Consider the following 16,086-nt stretch of genomic DNA (forward strand, 5'->3'; position numbering starts at 1 on the left):
AGGGGATTAGAAGCAAAATCTAGCAGAGCTACAGAATATAAGAGAGATGAGAGTGTAGCAATATGGTTACATTTAATGAAGGTTCAACATTTAGAAACTCACATGGTTGATGATTAAAATAGGCACACCTAAGTATGCAGGCATCTGGGGTAAAGCTGACCATCTTCTGAACCACCGACTCTCACCACTGTCAGTCTGCAATCATGACCGGGAAAAATAGCCTGCAGTAGAGTGATCTGAAAGTGAGGCTCTGAATCGCTCGTGGAGCGCAGCGTGGAAGAGTGTGATGAAGATGGCTGTGCAGAGGATGGTCTATGTGGACAGCTTTACCCCAAATGCCTGCATACTTAGATGTGCCTGTTTTAATCATCAACCATGTGAGTTGCTAAATATTGAACCTTCATTAAATGTAACCATATTGCTACACTTTAGAGGCTCCTCTCTTCTTTTTTATACATGACGCTACTTGTATATCAAGACATCGCTTGTATATCAAGTCAAAATTTATTTAAAAAATTTGCTTGTCTTGCAAAGCGCTCTCAACCCAAGTTACTCTCAAACCAAGGTTTTACTGTACTTACATTATGTCCGCATATCATCCGCAAACAGATGGGATGATATGCGGGCACACGGAGCGGATGACACAAATGTGAAAAAAAAAAAGTCCCGCAGCGGACTAAAGCAGCGGAGCGGCCATCTGAAAGAGCCCTAAGTAGTGAGACTTCAAATATAAACTATGCTAATATCATCAACAGTGTTTTAAAATATTTTTAAACTGATCAATGAAAGTGAATATTGCACATATAAACAATGATCAAAAAAATAAATAGTGAATAAAGTGCCGGGTGTCAATTAACAGTGCTATGGTATTTCTATATATAAATAGTCCATTAAAGACGTGCTTCCATAGATATCTTCTATAGTGACCTCCACCGTAATACCCTGTGTGCCTGGGTTCTCACCTTCACTCCTGTGACCAAGACGCTAAACAAGGTCTCACTGCGCAAGTTACTCTCTCAGGGTCGCCTTTTGTGGAATTGATGGTATAACAGCCTTTCAGTGTAGTATTTCTCCTTAGTGGATGTCCCTCATTTATCCATGCGGAATCATATGAAAGAAATAGGGGGCCACAATAGTGCTTATATCTTTCAAACAGTGTTTCTTTATTAAAGGGTAGTATTGTACTCACATGTATCGGGTGCTTGTGTGCACCAAACATACAGCATTTTGCATATCCCCTTTGAAGACACGGAGACCCTGTGTCATGCTCGTAGGGGAGAGGCCCGGACGGTAATACTGCTAAATCTACGTAGCAAGGAGCAGCACACAAGAGGGTTTCCATTCCCACCTGATTGCCATCACATCTAATCTATGCAAAATGTTGTATGTTTGGTGCACATGAGCACCCAATACATGTGAGTATTATATGTACATTATTCATTTTCATTGATCAGTTTAAAAATATGATGATATTAGCATAGTTTATATTTGAAGTATCACTACAAATGCACTTTATTATATTATATATTATATATTTGTTTTATTTTAACCATGATTTGATCAAATGCACAATTATTCAACACTTATTTATTACTTACATGCAATTTTATGTATATATTTATAAAGCACTTTATGTTGCGCGGCATATTATTTATAATTTTAGGAGGGACTGGGCTGTCATTAGGATCTGTATACACGCCCATATGTGTGATGTTAATACTAGTGATCGACCGATATAATTTTTTATTACTGATACCGATATTTTGTTCATCGCATATTGGTATCGGCCGATAATGGCCGATATTTTCATACATTAAAAAAAAAAAAAAATTTTGACAGGTACTCTTGTGGAGGGATCTGGGGGTCTAAAAGACTCCAAACCCCTCCTCTGCACTTAAAAGCATTCAAAACGCCAAGTTTGGCTGTTTTGAATGCTGTCATTTTTTTTAAATTTGGCGCCGAGTACCCGGAAGTGATGTCATGACATCTTTTTTCGGGTTTTTACATGGAAACCCGATCAGAGCCGAATGCGGCTTTGATCGCGTCTTCGGCGGCCATGCAGGCTGAATGCCCGGGTCTCCCGGGGGGACGGGAGACCCGGGTGAGCCGCGGAAGGCGGCAGGAGGGGGGTGAAATCCCCTCCCGCTCCTTTTAATGACAGCCGAACGGCTTCTCAGCCGCATCGGTTGTCATTACAAGACAGCTGACCATCGGCTATGGACGCCAGTACCGGGGTGATGCCTCTAGCTGCAGGCATCACTCCGGTACAAGCACTTTCCCGAAATATCAGCAATATCCTCAGGGGCCGATTCCGATATATCGGGGAAAGTGCATATCGGCCCCCGATATATTGGCTTTGCCGATAATCAGTCGATCCCTAGTTAATACCATGTGACCTGAATAGCTCAGCTAAAACCAGGAAGTGTTCTCTGAGCAATAGAGACCAAAATGAGCATGTGCAGCTAAACTAAACTTACTGAGCTTATCTGGACTTGTCCAGAGTGAACATGCAGGAGGGGGAGGATCTGTGCATACAGGATCACACAGCCTTTTTACACAATGCAGAGGATTAATTACTTAAGTTACACAATAAGTATAACAAGCATGCTATTCTGCATGTAAAGACAGATTTTACTGTTGTGGGTTTAGTAACACTTTAAAGGAAAACACTTTAAGAGGTTTCTAACAAGCAACCCTTATCTAACATATCTATCTTATCCCTTATCTATCTTATTTGTTAAAAGGAAGGGGTGCGGACAATCCGTTAAATAGAAATACAAAGAATACTGTATTAAACGTCTGGCCAGCTTTTTTATTTACTTTGGGAATACTAGTAAACATGTAAGACAATGCTCGGAACCTCTGCTTTAACAAAGTGAAACAACTGTTTAGTTTAAATGTGGTTTTCTGAAAATCAGGATGTATATATGATGGCATCAGCAAGCTGTATTAGCCTAATTCAAGCAAAGCATGAGGATATCACTGGCTATGTGCTGTGCAGAAACATGCAGTACAGGAAGCCGAATGGAATTCTTTCCCTACACGTCTTACATAAAACACACCCACTGTCACACTTACCAACCACAACAAGTAGGGTCCATATTAAATATATGCCGCTGTTGAAGCAGGTGGCGTACTGACGGAACAGGCACATGCATATGGGTGGTAAAACAAAAAACAAAATGTTGCTGACCTATAAAATAAAATAAATAAAATAGAAATCAGCCAATAAATGTACAAAAGATGTGAAAAGTTACACAGAGCAAAACAGGAAAAATCGAAGGAAAGTTAAAACTGCAAACGTTTGAAAACTAATGCTACTTTACACTGTATACAAGTTAATAAGGCATTTGTGACTACAGGCTTTTCTCTATCATTTACTGAGGGATAAAGGAAATTATTCAATAAACCATTGGTTTATTGTACCACCCTCAAGCACACTGGGCAACAAAACTGTAAGCCAGACCCAATTGCCTATATAACCCCATATCCAGCATGCCAGTTTTAGCTTGGTGCCTCTGTGCTGGCCAATCTTTTTTGCTGGTCGCCTGGTTTGGGTCCATTTTGAACAATGCCATAGTGACTTATGTATACCATCATCAGAAACAAAGCGTTTTACAGCAGCATGGGAAATCAAATTCATTCCGACCTACACAGATCATCATGCTCTGGCCTTCTCTGCAAATTATATTCGAAATGTTGAAAACTGGCAGACAGACTCTGTCAATAGCTCTCGAATGCTGGGGAAGGGTCTCTTCCCTAGGAGGTGTTTTCAGGACCTGTCTCTGGTGGGGTACATTTGATATGTCCTGGTCATAGGATCCATCAGCAGAGACAGAGGGTTCCTTGATCTCCTCCATGGGATCATTATGCACTATTGTATGCATTCTCTCATTTGCCTTGCAGAACTGAGGCAAAGGAGATTCCAATCTTGATCATAGCCTGGGACTGTTGAAGGAAAGTTTGTTACGCAGAACTCATTTGTTTACTTGCTGACAGTCTATGCCCATTTCCAAGCATTGCTTGATTGGAGATTGAGGCATTTTGAGATCCGTCATACCAACTATGCTATATACAGGTAGACTACTTACCGTAAAGTGTAGCACCAGACATTTTTCTATAGCTGTAAGCATAGAAAGCTTCCTCCATGCAGATCCACCATGAGACAAATCCTTTCTTTGGTCAGAAGTGGAACAGTATCTGTCCCAGAGTACACTAATGGCACTTTTCCACTGCAAGTACCGGCTCGGCTCTACTCGGCCCTGCTTGGCCCGGTTTGCTTTTCCACTGCTGGTACCGCATGGTACGGTGTTGAAACGGTTCGGTACGGTTTGGTATGGTTTGCTTTTCCACTAAAGTAGTACTAAAGTTAAGTGGGTGGGATAACAACGATTCTCTGACCAATCAGTGGCTAGTAGTGACTGCATGCAAAGGATTGTGAGATATGGTACCGGTATGGTACCTCTTGGAACCACAATCGAGGTGGTACTGTTTTAGAGAGCCGTACCGTTCGGTTCCATGCAGTGAAAAAGCCCCGCCGTACAGTACCGTACCGTACCGAACCGTTCCTACACCATGCGGTACCAGCAGTGGAAAAGCACAAAAGCGAACCGAACCGTTCGGTTCCATGCAGTGGAAAAGCGCCATAAGTATCAACTGTCAGATCTTGGCCTTGGCTTCCTTTTTCAGGGGCCAAGGGACCACTCGCATGATGCATCAGGTCACACCCCCTCTCCAGCCACAGGGTCTGAATTTGGTACACGTGGTTTCTAAGCAGTCCCGTATTGAATCAGATTAAATATTTTCTAATCATCCTTGTCACAAAAGGTGGCTTTCCTGTCACAATCACTTTGACCAGGGAAGTTTCACATTCAACTATATTGTCCTGCAGGGAATACCTTATTTTTTTTCTTTTTGTTTTAGCTTTGTTATTGCAATAAGGGCATTGTGTTGGTATCTTTGTGTCCTGGTCCTAAGTATCGCAGGTTGTGTGGTGGTTGTCAGGGCTATTTGTTTTTTGCTAAATGCCACAGTTTTTTCAGGGAATCCTATTCCCTCTTTCCAGGGATACCAGTGCAGTTCTCCAGCCTCCTGTTCTGCGTTTCCTGGTTTGTTTTGTATAGGCAAACATTTTTTTGGGGTAAGGCTCAATCCACTAGGGCAGTGAGGACCCCTTGAGCAGTTTGGCATAAGGCCCACCTCTTAGGTCTGGGCCAGATACCAGGTCTGTTGGAAAGCTTGGCTGTCCGTCTTAGACTGCTTTTGGAAATCCCAGTGGTTACTCAATCTGTTCCCATGTCCCTCTATGGGCAACAGAAAAATATGAATTTTTATACTTGCCTGCAAAATTATTATTTTTTTAGTTTATTGAGCGACAACTCCTTCCCCTCATATGTTATGACCATTAATAACTACTGCTTGCTAAAAACTGAAGCATGCTAAATATAGTAAGGGTTATCTGGCTATAGGGACTGGCTTACATTTTTTCCAAGTGCCCAGTTTGAATGATGTTGGTGCTATATACCGAGGGTTTGCCAAATTAGTTCCTGTGCCTTTCAATGGACTCAAAAAATTGAATTTTTACCCATAAGTACAAGCCTCCTGTTTTTATTTTTTAGCATATAAAGTAGCTCATGAGCTAGCTCAAAGAATTGTTAAAAAATGGTGCTGCACATTATAAGATTATATACTCATCCAAGACTATTTTTCAATTGAAGTAGCACTGGTATTGAACATTAGGTATTATTATCTGGATTTTCTCATATTACTGTATTACTGTAATTATAGCTACTCTATTTCTGTGCAAGCATGTGTGTGTGTGTGTGTGTGTGTGTGTGTGTGTGTGTAGAAGGGCAGATGGCTGTATTGTATGTTTTTGGGGTGCTAAAGATAAAAGTACTGTCTATATGGATGCCAGACATCAGATCAGAGTCCACGACCAGAAAACAAATATGCAGAAAAGTAGTTCTGACTTCCTGGCTTCACTTACTGCATAGTTGTACTGGGTCATTGTCCTAGGAAGTACTAAAGCCAGGGAATTCCCAGAAAATAGCATTTTTCAAGATGGAACAGGAAGAAAAGAAATTCATATACTTAAATAGCAGATAACTGCTTAACTCCACTTTCCAGAAAGATTTGCATAAGCCAGGCCAACACAGTTATAAAAATGTCAGCACACTGTATTAACAGACCACTTAAATAACTTTTATTGGATATCCATGTAACAAATTTTTAAGGTCTACTGATGTGCTTTAACTTATAGATAGGTCATACTTCGACAAAACGCGTTAAAAAGACTGTCTGAAGTTTGTTACATGTTTTTTCAAGGACTTTTAATGCATTTCTTTTTAAACAGCAATAGTGCCCTATCTTTTTTCTTTTTAAAGCCCAACTGCGGAAAAGAGGAAAAAAAAAACTCTTGCAGGGGAAACCCCCCACATTGCAGGGGTTAAATTCTCTTTAGGTCTAGGAGGAGCTGAAGAAGATGTAATACTTACCTTATACCTTGCTCTGGCAGGCTCCAGTGCTGTCTTTTTCTCTCCCCCACTCTGGGTTGTGGGTGGCTCCTTAGCATCATCATGTACAATGCAGGGCTAATAGCCCTGCATTGTACAAGGGGGTGGCAAGGGTGTGACTGTGGCTAGAAGAACCTTAGACAGGAGACCTAGAGGGAGTGGTCATATGCATGGAGGGAGCCTAAAGGAGTGAGGATTAAGGTAAATATCACTCCTTTCCCTGCATCCCTAAATGTAATGAGGTCTGCAGGGGGGTCCAGTGCAGGGGTCATTTTTTCTTGTTCCCCAAGTTGGGTTTTAAAGACCAAATTACATTAACAGCAACCCATATAAACAAAACTGTGGGTATTAGTTGTTTTGGGGTATTAGTCACAAGCTTACACAGTTACAGTGACCATTGATTAAAAATTGCACAAGCCTTGTCCCAAATCCGAAAACCATGTTTTATGCAGTTATTTAATAATAATCAACTCCAGTTATTTTCAAATGTGTAATACCTGGGAGGTCAATAAGACCTTCCAAGCCCTAAAACATTCCAGGTTGTGCAAATGACCTAGTAATGGCGTAATTCAGTCACATCACAGCAAGCAACTAAAAATAGTAAAAATGGTCTCTGTATAAAAAAATGTTGCAGCACCATACAGTATACAAAAATGTTAACACCTTTAAAAGCAATAATACATAAAATGGACGAGCCTGCAGGTGCACATGTATGAAGTAAAAACAATTAAACTAAAAAAAACTATTAGTACCAATAAGCCTACAGTCCAGCATGTTCAGATTCTTTAAGAATCCTGTGCTGGTATGACCTGGATCAATACATATAAGAAAGTAACAGTAATCAGCCTGAATGGGACAAGATATGAATAATAACATGGTAAACTGCTAATACCAACTGTTCCATCAAGTCCCAACAATACTCTATATGCAGAGCTGGTGGTGCCTCATCGCGATGTCACCTTGAAGATGCCAACTTCTGAAGATGCTACAACTAGGAATACTTACCTTCTGTTAATTGCATGTCATTCAAGCTAGAAAAGGTCTCCTACAGCTATAGATTTACAGTCTCTGGAGATTCTACAGTACTATTAGGCTTCATGCATATTACAGCTCCTAAACTTGAGTTTAGGAGCTTTTGCCTTTTTTTTTTTTTGCCAAAGCTCCTAAACTCAACTCCTTAAAAGCCTATGCGCCAATGTACACACAGGGAGGAAGTCACGTGATGTGACGTAACGCGTAGGAGGAGCCGCCAGACTACCGGAAGTGACGTTGGAGATCGGAGCGATATCGCTCCCCACGCTGCATTTACACACAATTTGTAGATCATTTGTTCGCAAATAATAAGTGCAACTATGTTTTTAACAATAAACCTGATTTGATATACTGCACCATGATTGCCCTCTATTTTCACTGAGCCCGAGGTCACGATAAGGAGTTAAGGACGCCATAAAGTTTAACACCCCAAAAGCTGACAGGACAGGACAGGAAATACCCGGAGGTCGGAACAGGATATCGGAATAAGCAAAAGCCTACATGTTACCCGGAGGCTAAGCTTTATATACAGGCGCAATATACACCTTATTGAGGTGAGAATATAGAAACACCTAGATGTGACACCTGGTGGAGGCAGCAAGTCACAACACCCTTATTTTGCATGAGAGCACGTTTATTTTCCTTTGAAGATATTGAAGGGAATTGCACCTGATTCTGGATTTTTATATATGGACACTATGAACACTGCACTTTATTTATTTTAGATTGAAGAGAAAAAGCACATAGCACCTTTAGTCTTTTTTGAAGTTCTATTTATATATTTATATTTTGTCAACGGCATATTTATTTATTGACATCTTTAAGAAATCTAAGTACTCAGCACTTTTGTCGTATAGAAGATATATTGAAATGTTTTATTTATATTTTAATTTATTTATATGATGGAATTAATTTGATCACCACGTTATAATTCAGTGACAACACATTTTCACCACAAGAACACGCTTTTATTACTGTATTTTACATATTCACATTTTTTTAAGCTATATTTCCACTTCTGAAGCGCACTACCCACCCAAATTGTACACTTTGTATTGACTGGTTCCTGGTGCCAGTACTGTGGTGCAGCAGCAGGAAGGGAAACACATACTACCTCGGATAGCGCAGGAACCACCCATACATATAAGATTTCTGTCATTTTTGTTGTTTTTTTTTTTTAACGCGTAATGGCGGCGATCTGCGATTTTTTTTGTGGTACTGTGACATTGCGGCGGACAGATCGGACCCTTGACTGACATTTTTGACACTTTTGGGGTTACCAGTGACATTACTACAGTAATCAGTGCTATACATATGCACTGTTACTGTAAAAATGACACTGGCAGTGAAGGAGTTAACTTTATTTGAGAGGGAGGGGCTGTGTGTGTCCCTAGGGGCGTGATTCTAACTGTGATTGGCTGTGGCTTGAGGTGTAGGAACAATGGTCAACGGTCCTACATAGTAGAACCGCGTGCTCATCGTTTCTACACCGGGGAGAATGACAGGCGGCTTGTTTACACTAGCCGCCTGACTTTCTCCCTCTCCCCCGACGATCGCCGAGTGACCGGCGGACATCGGGTCCGCCGGTCACACGCGCGGGGGGGGTCCGTGACCGAGCGGGAGCGCGCCTCCGGCGGCGCGCGCTCGCTCCCCAGAGCCTCACAGGCTAGCGACGTAGACCTACGTCGCTCTGCCTGTGAGGGGCTGACTGCCGCAGTAAATATACTGTGAGCAGTCGGCAAGTGGTTAAACCTCCCCCCAAACTCCCTCTCCTGAACGCAGAAGAATTGCATTCAGCATAGGAACGTTTTGACCATTTTGCATTTTCCGGCGGTAAAAGTAGGCTATGTGTACATGAAGCCTAAGACCTGGTTCACATCTTTGCATTTTTTGATGCTTTTTGCAGAAACGCACTACAGTTCATTTACTATGGTTTCCTATGGGGCACATTGACAGCTATGCTTTTTTTAGCCGCTGCGGTTTTGAAAAGGATCAGGGACTTTTTTTTTTTTTTAATGCAAAATGGTGTTTTGTTTGCTTTTTTGGTTCAACAGACTTCCATGGAGAAGCTTCAGAAAAGCATGCAATGCATTTTTGCCACGATTTGCGTTTTTTAATCTGCCCAGCAACAAATTGGCCAAAAAAAAAAGCAAAAAAAACACAAAAAGCATAGCAAAAAGCACTGCAGAAATGGATCAAAAGCAGACTGCATAGGTGAGAAGTCCGTCGGACGGATTGCATTTTTCTCAGCGGGGGATCGAGCAACAGGATGACAGCTGTGTCTCCGCGCTCTGTGCGGAGACACAGCTGTCAGTTCCCCATGCATCTCTATGGGGGAAATCTGATGGGAACGAACCGTCGGTCCGTTCTCATCCGATCCCATCTGTTCTGATCCGCTGGACGGATGGAAAATAGGGTTTCCATCCGTCCAGATTTGACGGATCGGATGTCAGCGGACATGTCTCCGCTGACATCTGATCCCCCATAGAGATGCATGGGGGGACCGTTCAGATCCGCCAAAAAAAAACGGACAGGCGGATCTATACTGATGGAAAGGCATGTTTTAATTTGATTTGTTTTTACTCTGCACATGTGCATTCTTTGTATATACAACTTCATTGCTTCTGCATTTGTATTATTGTATGTATACTATATGGTGGTTTTGGTATTTTTTTTTTTTAAATAAAGAGCGTATTTACTGTTTTGGTTGTGTATGTGTTTATCTGTGTGGTTTGCACAGTTGTGTGGGTTTTCTGTGGGAATATCACAGCAAGCATTCACAATGAATCACATCCACTAATTTGAATTAAAGGGCAGCTTCCTGACTACCGTCCAATACACATTAAATTGTGTGATCTCACATATGTGGTCAAAATTCTCAGTCTAGCTCAGAAGCACATTTCCGCCTTGATGCAAGAGGCAAAGAAACTTTCCCTTTAATACAACACAATGTGCTTTACTACTGGAGAAAACATTCGTCTCAACTGGTGAAGTCACAAACATGCCTTAGTTTGCAAGAACAACTGGTATAGAGTCTTGACGTTTGCATCCATTGTTTTCCTCAAGATACAGGTGCCAAGAGTCAGTACGAACAAGAAGTGAAACCTTTAGCTCAAACGTCAGACTGAAGCAGCACACTTTGTTCTCCACGCTTGTGTTTACCGTATCATCCCTTCCGAGCAGATGTTTAATAAATGTTTGTTTCCCCATGAGAACTGCAAGGATTTCAAATCAGGCTCCCCATAAGGGTTAAATTGCTGTACTACTCTATGCAGTTTTAGAATAACTGTCAGCTATACATATCTTACAGAAAATCTGTCAATGGAAATAAGAAGACTGCCATTCCTGAGCTGTCCGTCCTGAAATAGTTAGTCACTTGGTTGTCAAGTTGCCCCCTTGCTTAAATACATTTCGCCATGAACCCAGAACAAGTAGGCAAATAATGACTTTTCTACAACTTTTATTTGCTGCATACTTCTTCCAGGTCAGTGACGTAAATGTTAGGACACAGCCTGGCAACTAGCATTTCTAGGTCAGCATTGCAAGAATGTAAAGCTGAAGTGTGCAAAAGGTTAAAGGCTAAGTTCCCCTTTAACAAAAAAACAGAAAGGCACATATTTTTGCAGGTAAAAAAAGCACATTGTGAAAAAGTCTGGTGCGCTAAATCACGGAGTGTCACTCTCAAGTGTTAAACAACTGTGAGGCAAATCAAATACCAAATGATAACACTTAATTGTCTATAAGAGCCGGTTCACACTAGCGCGACTTGTCAGGCGACTTGTCAGCGGTCTATTGACCGCTACAGGACCTGTTCTAAGAGGAGCGACACAAGTCGCTCCTACTTAGAAAAAGGGTCCTGTACTACTTCGGGGCGACCTCGGAGCGACTTGCATAGACTTCCATTATGTGAAGTCCCTGCAAGTCGCTCCGAAGTCGTGGTGCATGGTAATGCACAAGCCGCCCCCCGAAGTAGTAAGGAGTCGTGTCGCCTTAGTGTGAACCAGCTCTAAAACCATCCACCAAATGTGGAAAAATAAACAAATATTAATTGCATAGGTGTCCCAAATAATATGAAAAAGTGCAAAAATCCCCTTATAGGGGTGTGCCAAAATGTCTGTGTATTTTTTCCAATTACAAAGTCCAAAACATTAAATGCAAAAAATACACGTGAAGAATCCAGATGATGGGTGAAATTAGGGATAAAGCGGTGCTCTCAACGACAACCCCGTGTCAACGTGATAGTCCTGTATCCCACCCAGGGCTGGTGCTAGACTATTTTGCACCCTAGGCAAAACCAGCTACTTGTACCCCCCCAAAAAAAAAACTGTACACATTGCCCCCCTTCCTGCCATAATGCCCCCCCTTTTAACCCCACCCTCTTCTTTATGTAAACACTACCCCCCCATTCCTGCACTTACTGCCCCCCTTTAACCCTACACCCATTCATATACACACTGCCCCTCTTTAACCCTGCACACTCCTTCATATACAAAGTGCCCCCCTCTCTAGATGTGACATCCACTGGGGATGAGGAGGTGACAGGAGAGGAATGTGGCACTGGCCATGGCTGTGTCCTAGGTGGCTGCGCCCTAGGCGGCCGCCTAGTTTGCCTAGTGGAAGCACCGGCCCTGATCCCACCACCTTTCAAGATTGCTTCTTAGCAGCAGATATGTGTTAATAGGGCCAAAAGACAGCCACCTCCAGAATATAGACCCCTGGTGACAAGAGAAATATATGCTATCCTCCCATGCCTTCCAAAGGGATGAATGGGCCTCTTAGCAGATGGTGAAAAATCTTGGGCATATAATAATTCTCTTATAAGGATTCTCTCCTCCCGTCACTCTGGGTCACTTCTGAGGTCAGAATGCTGAGAATCTCCTGTGGTCTTACACTCCTTCTGGTCCCAAATGTTCTCCTCTGCTGTCACTTCCAGCAAAAAAATGCACATTCATTATTTTCTACAGAAGCCTGCAAAGTATTGCACCCACGATCAGCAGTTTGCGGGTGCAATGTCAGGCTCCTGCAAATTTCTCACTCCAACTTTCTGTCTTTACCTCTGTATGGGCATTCAGTTTTAAAGCTGGAGGGAGTGTGAATGGACTACGATTGTGCTGATCAGCATGCGCTCAGCCCACTGAAACTATAAGTCCACCTGCCGTGGTGCCAGACGGACTTATGGAACAGAACCCTCGTCTGCTGTCATGGGGGGGGGGAGAAAAATGGGGTTGCTGAACATGTTACACCCTAAATACAGGTGTAATATGTTTAAAAGTGAACTTATCCTTTTTCCGGATATGATATTTTGGGATAATATTAGGCAGAATTTATACAGCACCAACAGTTTGTTCAACGCTTTATAAAATGTTGGCAGACTGTACAGGTACAATACAATTGGAATACAGGAGGAATCAGAGGGTCCTGCTTGTTGGAGCTTACAATCTAAACGGGAGAGTGAGACGATACAAAAGGTAATAACTGTGGTTGATGAGCTGATGGAGAAAATAAAAGTACATGTTAGGTAGAGGCAGGATAGGCTTCTCTGAAGAGAAGGGTTTTCAGGGATCACCTAACAGTGGACAGAGTAGGAGATAGTCCGACAGATTGGGGTAGGGAGCTCCAGAGGATGGGAGAGGCTCAGGAGAAGTCCTGAAGGCAAGCATGGGAGGAGGTGACGAGGGAACTAGAGAGCAAGAGGTCTTGGAAGGAACAAAGAGACCAATTTGGTTGGTAATTTGAGACGAGGTTATACAGGTGCATCTTAACCACTTGCCGCCCGCCCGCCGGCTTTTTACTGCGGCACGATGGCTCGGCTGTGTCCAGTGACGTAGTACTACGTGATTGGAGTGCCGTGTTCCCGTTGTGTTTAAGCACAGCGGGAGGCGGGCCACGGGAGGAAAGACATCGATCGCCTCCTTCCTCCTAGGATTGTTCGGGAAACGGAGAGAAGACCCACCTGCAATCGGTCTGTGCCTGTCACAGAACCACCCCCCCCCCCCCACACACAAGTCATTAAGCACAGTTACATTTAACCCCTTTGATCACCCCCAGTATTAACCCCTTCCCTGCTAGTGTCATTTTTACAGTAAAAGTGCATATTATTTAGCACTGATTACTGTATTAGTGTCACTGGTCCCCAAAAAGTGTCAAAAATGTCAGTTAGGGGTCCGATCTGTCTGTTGCAATGACGCAGTCCCGCTAAAATTCGCAGATCGCCGCCATTACTAATAAATAAATAAATAAAAAGTTCAAAAATCTATCCCGTAGCTTGTAAAAGCTATAACATGTGTGCAAACCAAATAAAATACGCTTTTTGGGATTTTTTTTTTACCAAAAATATGTATCAGAATACAAATTGGCTTAAAATTATAAAAAAAAGTTAAATTTTTTTTGAATTTTTATTGGGAATGTTTTATAGCAGAAAAATATGGCGTTTTCTTTTCAAAATTGTCATTCTTTTTTTGTGTATAGCGCAAAATCTAAAAATCGCAGAGGTGATCAAATACCACCAAAAGAAAGCTCTATTTGTGGGAAAAAAAAAAAAAGGACGTCAATTTTATTAGGGTACAACGTCGCACGACCGCACAATTTTCCGTTAAAGTAATGCAGTGCCGAATCACAAAAAATGGCCTGGTCATTAAGGGGGCAAATCCTTCCGGGGCTGAAGTGGTTAATATCATATCATGAAAAAGTAAATTTGGTTTAAGAATTCAATTCAAAAAGTGAAACTCATAATATATAGATTTATTACAAACAGAGTGATATATTTTAAGCATTTCTTTTTTTTTTTTTTTTATTTAGATTATGGCTTACAGCTAGTGAAAACCCAAAATTCAGTATCTCAGAAAATTTGAATATTGTAAAAAGTTCAATATTGAAGACTGATGGTGTCGCACTCTACTCAGCTATTTAACTCAAAAACACTTGTATAGGTTTTCTGAGTCTTTAAATGGTCTCTCAGTCTGGTTCAGTAGGTTACACAATCATGGGGAAGACTTCTGACTTGACAGTTGTCCAGAAAACAGTCATTGAAACCCTCCACAAGGAGGGTAAAGCCCCGTACACACGTACCGATGGTCGGCTTACAAATGTTCCTCTTTTCTCCCCGGGATGTCGGTGTCTGCTGAAAAGTGCAAAGACAGCACAAGGACAGCACAAGAATTTTGTCCGCCGACTGCAGAAGTGATGTCATGTAATGGTTAACTTTCCCTGTGTTTTCTATTTTCTGAGCATGCCCAGTCTTGCAAATCTGCGGTCTGTCGGCCGAATTGTGTACTGACAGGCGAACAATCGTCCGTTCTGGTGTCGGCATACAAATATTTTCATGTTTGCAAGAAAGACTTTTGTCCGCGGATTGTGCGCAGACATCTGTCGGAGGCACCATACTAACACGCGTACAATCGGCAGATCCTTCGTCCACCGACGTTTGTATGCCGACGATCGGTACGTGTGTACGGGCCTTTAGTCACAAAAGGTCACTGTTAAAGAAGCTGGCAGGTCACAGAGTGCTGTATCCAACCATATTAATAGAAAGTTGAGTGGAAGGAAAAGGTGTGGTAGAAAAAGGTGCACAAGCAACAGGGATAACCCCAGCCGTGAGAGGATTGTGAAGCAAAGGCCATTCAAGAATTTGGGGGAGATTCACAAGGAGTGGACTACAGGTGGAGTCAGTGCTTCAAGAGCCACCACACACAGATGTATCCAGGACATGGGCTACAACTGTTGCATTCCTTGTGTAAAGCCATTCCTGAACAAGAGACAGCATCAAAAGCGTTGCTCAGTGGTCCAAAGTCCTCTTTTTGGGACTAAAATACATTTTGCATTTAATTTAGAAATCAAGATCCCAGAGTCTGGAGGAAGAGTGGAGATGCACAAAACACAAGTTGCATGAGGTCCAGTGTGAGGTTTCCACAGTGAGCGATGATTTGGGGATGCATTTCATCTGCTGATGTTGGTCAACTGTGTTTTATCAAGTCCAAAGTCAGCGCAGCCCTCTACCAGGAAATTCATGCTTCCCTCTGTTGACCAGCTTTAGGCCCCTTTCACACTATCCGTCCATCAGACGGATTCCGTTTTTCAATCCCCCGCTGAGCAGCAGGAGGAGGACAGCTATGTCTTCGCGTTGTGTGCAGAGACACAGCTGTCAGTTCCCCATGCCTCTCTATGGGGGAAATCGGATGGGAACGGATCGGATCGGGTCGGATGTCAGCGGACATGTCTCCGCTGACATCCGATGCCCCATAGGAATGCATGGGGGGACCGTTCAGATCCGCCAAAAAAACGGACAGGCGGATCTGAACGGTCCGCCTGTGTGAAAGGGGCCTTAAGCATACTGGTACTGATGGAAAGGCATGTTTTAATTTGATTTGTTTTTACTCTGCACATGTGCATTCTTTGTATATACAACTTCATTGCTTCTGCATTTGTATTATTGTATGTATACTATAAGGTGGTTTTGGTATTTTTTTTTATATAAAGAGCGTATTTACTGTTTTGGTTGTGTGTGTGTTTATCTGTGTGGTTTGCACAGTTGCGTGGGTTT

General features: G+C 42.4%; 1 protein-coding gene across 3 annotated transcripts in view; it reads right to left on the reverse strand.

Annotated features, from left to right (window-relative positions):
* ACER2 (alkaline ceramidase 2) overlaps positions 1–16,086 on the reverse strand; it is a 97,232-nt gene that overhangs the window by 66,943 nt on the left and 14,203 nt on the right. For 2 of the 3 annotated variants that reach the window (XM_082257919.1, XM_082257918.1), the window contains exon 3: positions 3,079–3,193. The exons of the other annotated variant lie outside the window; for it this stretch is intronic. In XM_082257919.1, the coding sequence (XP_082114045.1) occupies positions 3,079–3,193 (115 nt within the window). The remainder of the gene's footprint in view (positions 1–3,078; positions 3,194–16,086) is intronic. 3 annotated transcript variants of the gene reach the window in all.

The sequence above is a fragment of the Pelophylax lessonae genome, assembly GCF_965119305.1.
Source record: "Pelophylax lessonae genome assembly, chromosome: 1".
In the NCBI taxonomy this organism is placed as follows: Eukaryota; Metazoa; Chordata; class Amphibia; order Anura; family Ranidae; genus Pelophylax; species Pelophylax lessonae.